The following is a 10231-nucleotide window of genomic DNA, read 5'->3' on the forward strand; positions in this document are numbered from 1 at the left end:
AGTATAAGTCGAGATGATCTTTACCCCTTTTTATGTAATTTTTTTAAGGTGTTAGAAATGGAATAGAATAATTTATAATCAAATGAGAGCTATAGACATAAATTTTTCAGACAGACTTAACGGTACAGTAAAATATTTATCTTTGAATTTGTCTTTCTTGTGTGAATGAAAATTATTGGGAATGTGCATTAATTTTAAGGGATTTTTTGATAAAAATACGATTTTATTGTAAAAAAATGGTTAAAAAATTGATTATTCAAAATATTGTCCATTACTAGCCATTACTTTTTCCCATCTTTCTGGTAATAGGTGGACACGTCGAAAGAACGACACATCTTTTGAAGCTATTTATGAATCGACTCATTTTTTGATATGTTCATAAGAATGGAAGCGCTGCTCAGACAGACTATGAAATCATCGATCGAAATAGAATAATCAAAAGGATAATCAAAAGGAGCAATATCTGGAGAATATGGTGGGTGTGATAGGACATCCAAATAAGCGCTTCTAACGTTTCTTTGAGCGGTTTCGCAACATGTGGTCGAATGTTGTCATGCTGGAAAATCACTTTGTCGTGTCTTTTCGCGTAATCTAGCCGTTTTTGTTTCAATGCTCGCCTCAATTGCAACAATTGTTGGTAGCGTTCCCCAGTGATGAATGATTTCGTTGGATTGGAGCAGTTCATAATACACCCAGCTGATCCTACCATACAGAGCATGAGCTTGGCGCCATAAATATTCGGCTTTGCCATCGATGTTGATGGTTTGCTTGGCCTGCACTATGATTTTTTGCGCTTCGGATTATCGTAGCGTATTTATTTTTTATCATCCATCATGATACGATGCAAAAAACTTTTTTTTCTGTATCTTTGAAGCAACAATTCACAGATCATTTTGCGCCTTTCGACGTCTCTCGGCTTCAATTCATACGACATCCAATTTTCTTGTTTTTGAATCATTCCAATGGCCTTCAAACGTCTGGAAATCGTTGATCGACATTTTATGATACATTAACATTTAATGATTCTGCAAGTTCTTGCGTTTGACTTGACTCTTGATCGAAGAAAGCTTTTTTATCTTCAAACTTTTTTGACTGGCCTGGATATTCTTTCTCTTCCTGTTAAAATCACCTTTTTTATAATATTGAAACCAATCACATGTTGAAATCGATGGAGTATAATCACCATAAGCTTCTGACAACATTCCTTGATTTTCAACAACACTTTTCTTCAAATGAAAGCAAAAAAGCAAAGCTTCCCGCAAATAGCGTTTTGTTGGCATAAAATTCGACATATTCAATGCTCAAAAAAACAGTGTTGTTTACAATTCGACAAAATGACACATACTGAAAACTAAAGCCACATGGTGCTTGAATATGAAAGTAGCAATAATATGGCCTGATGCGATAGTACTAGTCACGCCTATCTCTTGAAAATCCTTTAAAATTAATGCACACTCCCAATATTATCTGTTTTATTTTTATTGTGAATATATTTTTATTGTGAATTATTCTTTTTTGTATGGTGAAAAAAATTCACAAAAAATGAAGTTAAGAGAGAATAGCCATTATCTAAAAAAGTGTGAATAGCATCAATAAAATTCTTTATTGAAATTTAAGGTGAGATAATAATACAATTCTATCAACTGCGCTATAACTCCTCTCTTATGACATAAAGGATGATGGGAATGGAAATTTAAAAATCTACCTGAATGAAAAGGTTGGTTTTTGATATCTATCAAAAATGATTTTATTTTCGTTGACAATAACAATAGTATCCAAAAAATTCAATCTCTCCAAATTCTATAGTAAACTTTAGTCTTGTACGTACGAATTAAAAGTGTTAAAAATTCAAAATAGAATTCATTCAAAATAGAAGGAGCTGCTAATATAATGTCGTCTATATATCTAAAGAAAGTTGTGTAAGTAATCTATCAATAGCTAAAGATTCTAGATCTTGTAAAATTATTTCAGCTATAACAAGGGATATTGGAGATCCCATGGAGGTGCCAAAAATTTGTTTGTAGAAATTGCCATTAAAAGAAAAATAAGTTTAAAACAAAATGTAATACAATTAAAAATTCGTTTAAAGGTGTTTTTACAAGATATATGGTCCATCTTTTTTTTAATGCTCTCAGATGCTAGTTCTATGAGAACATTAGTAAAAAGGGACATTACTTCTAAAGAAGCTAATATTGTCAGGTTTAAAATAATTTCATTTAATTTGTTAACAAAATGGAAACTATTTTTTACTTGGCTAGATGCTTCAGGTATGGTATAATTAATAATATTATGTAAGAATAATGACAATTAATATAATGGACTATTGACAGACGAAACAATAATTCTTAGCGGATTGCCAAGCTTATGAATTTTAGTTAATTCATACGCTCTGGGTATATTACCATCATATGTGTTTTAATTAATGCATATGTTTCCTTGATGTACGTAATATTTTATTTGAAATTAAAAATCTATTTTATATCACATCGATTCGACCATCGTTTCAGCGTCCCCTTAAGAAAGTTTATTTATCGATTATATTCATATTTGACATTGGATGGCGTTGCCAAAGTCACGATGAGGTCACTTTGAAATTTTTAAATAGGACTTTTAATTTTATTGCATATTATTATAGTCCTTCCTACGATTGAAAGTTCAATTTTATAGATGGGCATTGGAATAGAATTCAAATTTCTTTTGGAATGCTACATTTCATAGCAATGGCAGTCTCAATAGACATTAATGATTACAGTAAATTTTCACTGATATCGACAGGTCAATCAGCATCGTTGGAATCTTCATGTTTGGATTGGAATATGTAATGATCAAATTATTAGGCTGCATTTTTTTAAATATACAATTAATGGTCCAATTTACTTAGATTTTCTCTAAAATCATTTACCAGGACATTCTCCTGGATGTTCTCTAAAGATTTTGGTTTCAATGATAATGTTTGAACACATCCAAATTATTAGATAGGTCTAGGAAGATCAGGCTTATGGCCTCCAAGATTACTGGATCTAAATCCTCTAGATTACTTTATGGGAATATATGAAAGAAAGCTGTGTATCAGGAAGCAACCACGAGATATGATGGAAAGAGTCAGAAAAAACTCAAGTACCACAAATACTCAGAAGAGTTTTGCAAAACTTTAAATGCAGACTGATTTTGTGCTTGGAAAATAACAGTGCACACTTTGAACATTTAATTCCGAGAGTGATACGTAATGACAAAGTTCCTTAATCCTCCTATTTTACTTTCATTAGTCGGAGTATCTCTCGATCTTGCCTTCCCTAGCCGAATCAGCCATCGATTTTTGTTGGGTGAACATCTTATCATATAAATTTCGATAATTTCAAAACAGCTGATCTAAAGTGAATTAAGTTATAATGTGTTTTGGAAAAGTCTCAGGAAGGAGTATAGTAATATGCAATAAAATTTAGAGAGTTTCATTAAAAAAATTTAAAATGAGCTCGTTTTGACCGTGGCAACGCCACGCCAATGTCGAATAAGTCATTATTAAATGAACCTTTTTAAACCTATAACTTTTGTCTGAAACATTTTTCCATAACTTTTATAATTTTCGAGATATTTCGGTGTCAAAGTTAAAATGAGATATCTTGTATATTTTAATGATTCTAATTTTTATTATGATTTTGTATTTTATTTGAATACAAGTCGGCTGTTGTGCAATGTCGGTCTTTAGAAATATTTTTTAATCAAAATCAGATTTTATTATTTAACATTTGTATTGAATAATAGTCATTTTGAATAATGAAAATTTAATATTTTCTAATATTTATATTAGTAATATTTATATTAGTAATGCAAAATTATTTAAAAAACTCAGACCGTATATACGATTGTTACTTAGATAGCGTTTTTGTCATCTTGAAATACGCAACTAGCACATAAATTGAATAATTTTAAAAACATTTGTTTTATTTTATATATAGAGGACTGCTGTATGTCCACCTCCTCTACCTACGCCTGAAATGGGTAGCAAACTACCACCACCGCCACCTCCTCTTCCTGGCCCACCTCCACCACCACCTATGTCTGGAATGACGTGTCCACCTCCTCCGCCTATGCCCGGTTTAAAAGGACCTCCACCTCCACCTATGCCTGGAATAGGAGGACCTCCACCACCACCTATGCCAGGAATAAATCCTCTATCATCACCGATAATGGGGGCATTATCTCCATCGCCTCCAGTGATACAAATTTTGCCTCATGGATTAAAACCGAAAAAGAAGTGGGAAGTAGACGGACCATTAAAAAGAGCAAATTGGAAAGCGGTATGCATATAATATACTTATATTAATCAAATAAATTATTATCGGTATAGAAGATATAATGATTTTAATATCCACAATTTTTTACTGTAGTATAATTTCTATTATATAAAACTTTATGTATTTCAGATTTTACCTCACAGAATGACAGAAAAGTCATTCTGGACAAAAGTACAAGAAGACAAATTAGCTAGTCCAGAAATATTGGACGGTCTTGCACAGAAGTTCGCTTCCAAACCGAGCGGGAAAAAAATAGATGATGTAGTTGATAAGTAAATTTCACCTCAGTAATTATCATTTTTTAAATGATATTACATAAGATATTAATAAATTTTTCATACACGTAGGTCAGCCCCAACGAAAAAAGTAAAGGATCTCAAAGTTTTAGATAATAAGGCGGCTCAAAATATATCAATACTTCTCGGTGGGACATTAAAGCATATGCCTTACGTGGAAGTAAAACGATGTTTATTTCGATGTGAAGGACCAGTTATTTCTGACAATATATTACAAGGATTAATTCAATACTTACCTCCGCCAGATCAATTGTCAAAATTACAGATGTACAAAGATCAATACGATGACTTAACTGAAGCAGAACAATTTTGTGTTACGGTAATGTATTTAATTTTTGTATAATTTTTTTCTATCTTTTTATTTCACTGACATCAATGTTACAGATATCTACAATAAAACGATTATTACCTAGATTGAGATCATTAAGCTTTATGTTGCGATATGAAGAGTTGATACAGGATATAAAACCTGACATAGTAGCGGCTACAACAGCATGTGAAGAAGTGAAAAGTAGCAAAAAGTTTGCACGAATTCTCGAATTAATATTGTTACTCGGAAACTATATGAATTCCGGTTCCAAAAATGGCCAAGCATTCGGATTCGAAATTAGTTTTCTTACAAAGGTTTGTTCTGTAACATATATGTCTGTATGTGTAGTATATGCACGAATCGCTTATTGTTTCGATGCAGTTTCATGACTTTTTTTTTAGTTGACCAGTACTAAAGATATCGATAACAAGCAAACTCTTATGCATTACTTGGTGGATACGATAGAGAGAAAGTTCCCAGAATGTCTCAGCTTTATTGAGGAAATAGCACATGTAGACCGTGCCAGTAGAGTGTCTTTAGAAAATGTTCAGAGAACATTATGTCAAATGGAGACCAATATTCGTAATCTCGAACAGGATCTTACGAATGCCAAAGTTCCACAGTGTGATGAGGACTTATTTATAGATGTCATGAAAGTATCCTTCATTAATTTTTTGTTAATAATCCTTAATCATTCAACGGATAAAATAGCTTAATGAACGCTGAGTTATTTCTTATTAGAAATAGTTTCTACACTTCACTAAAGAACTAATAGCAATCATATTAAACAATCACTGAGTATGCATTGAGCAATGGAGGGTACAATTTTCATGGGTTTTGTGATCATTCGAGGATTGTTTTATTTCTATGTTTTCTTATATGTATTTTTCTTCGAAAATAGTCATATTATAATAACGCCAAACTTAAGAAAAAATTGATACATTGAAATGAATGAAATCTTTATTTGCATCGTTATAAAATCACTGTCAATTATATTTCAATAATTTATTTATGAAGTTAATTCCAAATTGGATCAAATGCGAATGATATTGCATCACAAAACGCTAATTAGATTATGTTTTTTATTATAACATTTTTTATCTCGATACTGTTTTCCCCACTGCAAGCGTTGCAAAGCATGATACCGATACAAATATTATAATATTAAAATATGTTATTATCATAAAAGATGATATAAAAAGATATATATAAAGATATAAGATAATCTAATTAACGTTTTGTTGAGCAATATTATTCGCATTTGATCCAATTTGGAATTAATTTTGTAAATAAATTATTGAAATATAATTGATAGTGATTTTATAACGATGTAAATAAAGATTTTATTCACTATATTTCAATGTACCGATGTACCAATTTTTCCTTAAGACTAATATTATTATAATGATTATTTTCGGTTTCTAGAAAGAAAATAGAAAAAAAATATATAAGAAAACATAGAAATAAAATGATCCCTGAGTGGAGTCACAAAACCCTTGAAAACGTGTATGTTCTTTTACTTACTGAATATCATTAACATCATTTATTGATCTTGTGTGTTGATCAAACAAAGATATTTCCTTAACGGAGTTATTTTATAGCCATTCGCGAAGAAAGCTAGAGAATCTTACGAAGTTCTGCAAAATATGTTTAAAAATATGGACACTCTATACAAGGACATCTCAGAATTCTTCTCTTTCGACAAGCAGAAGTACACCATAGAGGAATTCTTTGGCGATATCAAGACGTTTAAAGATGATTTCTTGGTAAATACGCGCTAATACGTCACGTCGCAGTCTATTCAATCGCTATCTAATGCGATTCTATATTCTCACCGTAGCAATCGCAGAAGGAGATAATAAAGCTGAAGGAGGGCGAGGAGAAACAGAGACGGACGAGAGAAGCGCGCGAAAAAGCAGAAGCAGAAAAGGCGACACGAGCTGCGCGTAAACGCGCATTAGTCGATATGAACGCACATGAGACTCAGGAAGGTGTTATGGATAGTCTGATGGAAGCGTTGCAGACTGGATCGGCCTTTAGTAGGCCAGATCAACGACGCAAGCGACAAACCCGCGTAGCTGGTGGTAAGTTGTATAGGACATACATCAGGAGACAAATGGTGAAGAAGGACCAAGCAGCTCAAGCATATTTATTTAGTAATATTTTAGACAAATCTATTAGAAATAAGTTAATGCACGAATGTGAAAATCTAACTTCAACTAAAATCGTGCGATGCCATATGTTCCCCAACAGGATTATGGCTGAAGAAATATGCACGACGGGCAATTCAATAAATTTCTTTACGCCGGAAGAAAATCAAGAAATCTATAAACAAATACTAGACGAGGCGAAAAAGACGCTTAGGCAGAAGCATTCGTCCAAAGTTACATTCGTTAAAAAAAAGAAACTGTGCAGTCGTTGTAATCGCGCGTATTACGCGACGATGCCGGTATTCGATGAGATATCTAAAAGAGACGTTTTACTAAAAACATTTAGAAACTTTGAGTCCAGTGCATTAAGAGTCAAGCCCATTGATCGATGGAGACGTCTCTGTTAATCGAGCGTGTATTCTTAGCTCGATTAAGCAAAGACGCGTCGTAGTCAACAAAATACGCAAAAGAAACAGCATTGTGTGCCGCACTATATTGAATTGCAAACGTATACATGCGAGCAATACAATTGCAAAATACAGTAAGTTTCATGCTTATTTGCAAAATCTACCAATATGAGTACTGCCATCGATTATCGATACGTCAGATATAGACATGAATTCTGTAAATCAAAAGATGTCAAAATCGATCGATGGTTTTCATACTAAAATACTCAAACAGGCCTTCACTGCGATGAAACTTTTAAGATCGAGAAATTTCGAAAACTTGACACGATATGACGAAAGTCAAAACATACAGGATTTGAAAAGGCTTTTTAAATTCGAGCATATCTATTCAATTTTCGAGTAGTGAACAGATAACTAAAACACAATCGCCACTAGTGACAGAAATAAGTAGAGTTATGTTATTGTCGGAAAATAATCCGTTGCATTTTATAAAATCAAACTCTATTCGTATTGCTACAAAGAGTCCGAAAACTCTGGACAACCCGCAAATACATACAAGCAATTCATTCCGGAAACAAGTAATTTAGCAAAAAATCGTAATATATTGAAAAAACTAAAAGATAGTTCATGGAAGAATAAGTGAAAGTTTTGACAAATGCCGATAAATATTTAATAGAATTATTTGCTGCTAATATTTGTACAAGACTAAAAATGGAAAAACTGACGCGAGAGAAAAAAAATATTTTGTAACTATTGTTGCGAAGAAACTTGTTCGAAAAAGCGTTATGATGCATACTTTGAAAGTCATTTGATTTTTAAAAATGTGCGACATTCTCGTGTTGTGCAACAATATTTTTATGATCTAATATTGTGTCATTATATTTTTAAGATACAGTGTAGGAATCATTACTTTGCATTAATGTCAATAATCTTTAATATTTTTTTTATTTATTTGAAAATAGCGAAACTCAATATATAGTTTTGATATAATGTACAATACATACATAAAATTTTCGTTTACCTATGGATGAAACATATCGAGCGAACTATTCAAAACTGATAATTGTAATATTTGTGATTTATGAAGAATTTAAAAATTTGAAATATATATTATTTTCATATAGCATATAAATTTTATATAATATTTTATTTAATTAATATAAACTTTTTAAGTAAATGAAAATGGATATTTGTAATAAAAAGTGAGTTTTATGTACATATTTGATGCACAAAAATATATTCTATTGATTTTGTAATCATATTACAGAAATTATGAGAACACAATAGTAAGATAAAAATAATAAAGTCAAAATGCTTCATTTCGATCATTTATATTCAAATTACAAAATTCAATGAAATATGAGGTAAATGTGTAATTTTATAATTTTTTTCTGTTACTGATGTGATTATAATGTAATATTAAAATAAATTTTTTTTCTTCAGTATTTTATAAAAATTTACATGATTTTTATGATTATTTATGTATTTTTTTATTATAATTGTTACAAATTTTAGTGTGACACAAAGTACTTGAGTGTTTTTGATAAAATATGTACCAAAGACTGTTTTGTATAAAAACATATATTAAGTGTGGGAAAAAGTTCGTGATGTTTTTCCCATTAGATAACATTAAAAAACGCCACGAACTTTTTCCCATATATATATATACATATTTGTAATTAAATGCAGTAACAAATTACTTGATTGTCTTAATCTTGTTCTCCTTGATATATTAAATGTTGTAAAGTAAATTGTATTATTTAATGCAAAAATATATTGCTGGAATGTCGGTATATGATTAATGTATATAAAATATAAAGTTCCATTCCTCTTTCGCGTAGCTATCAAGAAAAACGTTTCACTTATAAAGTGCATAAATTCTTTCAAAATACATTCCAATAGTAAATCCTATTATTCTCGAATAATATCAAGCCTATTTTAATTATATCTTAATTTTACAGCGGAAAGGAGAGCGCAACTAAATAGGAGTCGATCGCGTACTGGATTAGTCGGAACTGGCTTGCTAGGAAGAGAACTTTCGACGTAAGTATTATCATATAAATTGCAAAACGAATGCGTGAACGCTCAAATAGAATAGTCAGTTTCTTCCTATTATATATTATACGCACGTTATGAATATGAACACACATTTGTACAATACTGTACAAATATGTTACATATCCATCAATTTATGAAAAATTAATAACGATTGCTATCAATTTATTAATTTAAAGTACTTGCTTACGAATAATTTACGATAATTTACTCGCTTATTGGAAAACAATATAACGACTATATAGGAATATCTAATTTAAATTTTGTTAGTTATATTTAAAGATATAGTTATATTTAAAGATATAGAGAATGGGCCACGGTGTAAGAATAATAGGTAATTTCATTCGCCCATTTTTGCCCAGAAAAACTGTGATGAAATTGAAGCAGTTCAGACACGTAATACTAGAGGGCATGATGATCTGACATCTAATGGCCTTTGCCAATTTTTCCAATTCACAACCGTTCAAGTGGCGTTTCTTTTACGAAAAAATCCATGTATTCTCTTTCACAACTTTCATGATCTTCCTAATTGTTCCCACTAAACATGTGTATAAATAAATGTACTAATAAATAATAAAATTATTTATTATGTTGTTACTTATCTTAATCTTACTCCTGTCTCTTGAAACGCTCCAGGAAAAAATGTTTTACATATAATTATATATAATTATATATATTTATATATAATTTTTTTAATGTATATAATTTTATATAATTT

General features: G+C 30.8%; 1 protein-coding gene across 1 annotated transcript in view; it reads left to right on the plus strand.

Annotated features, from left to right (window-relative positions):
* The window catches only part of LOC108693480 (protein diaphanous), a 114710-nt gene that overhangs the window by 103612 nt on the left and 867 nt on the right, over positions 1-10231 (plus strand). Inside the window, exons 9-16 of the mRNA XM_018202462.1 lie at positions 3957-4298; positions 4425-4567; positions 4643-4910; positions 4976-5215; positions 5303-5557; positions 6503-6667; positions 6742-6985; positions 9420-9501. Coding sequence (XP_018057951.1) covers positions 3957-4298; positions 4425-4567; positions 4643-4910; positions 4976-5215; positions 5303-5557; positions 6503-6667; positions 6742-6985; positions 9420-9501 — 1739 coding nt within the window. The remainder of the gene's footprint in view (positions 1-3956; positions 4299-4424; positions 4568-4642; positions 4911-4975; positions 5216-5302; positions 5558-6502; positions 6668-6741; positions 6986-9419; positions 9502-10231) is intronic.

The sequence above is a fragment of the Atta colombica genome, unplaced genomic scaffold (assembly GCF_001594045.1).
Source record: "Atta colombica isolate Treedump-2 unplaced genomic scaffold, Acol1.0 scaffold9, whole genome shotgun sequence".
NCBI classification, from domain to species: Eukaryota; Metazoa; Arthropoda; class Insecta; order Hymenoptera; family Formicidae; genus Atta; species Atta colombica.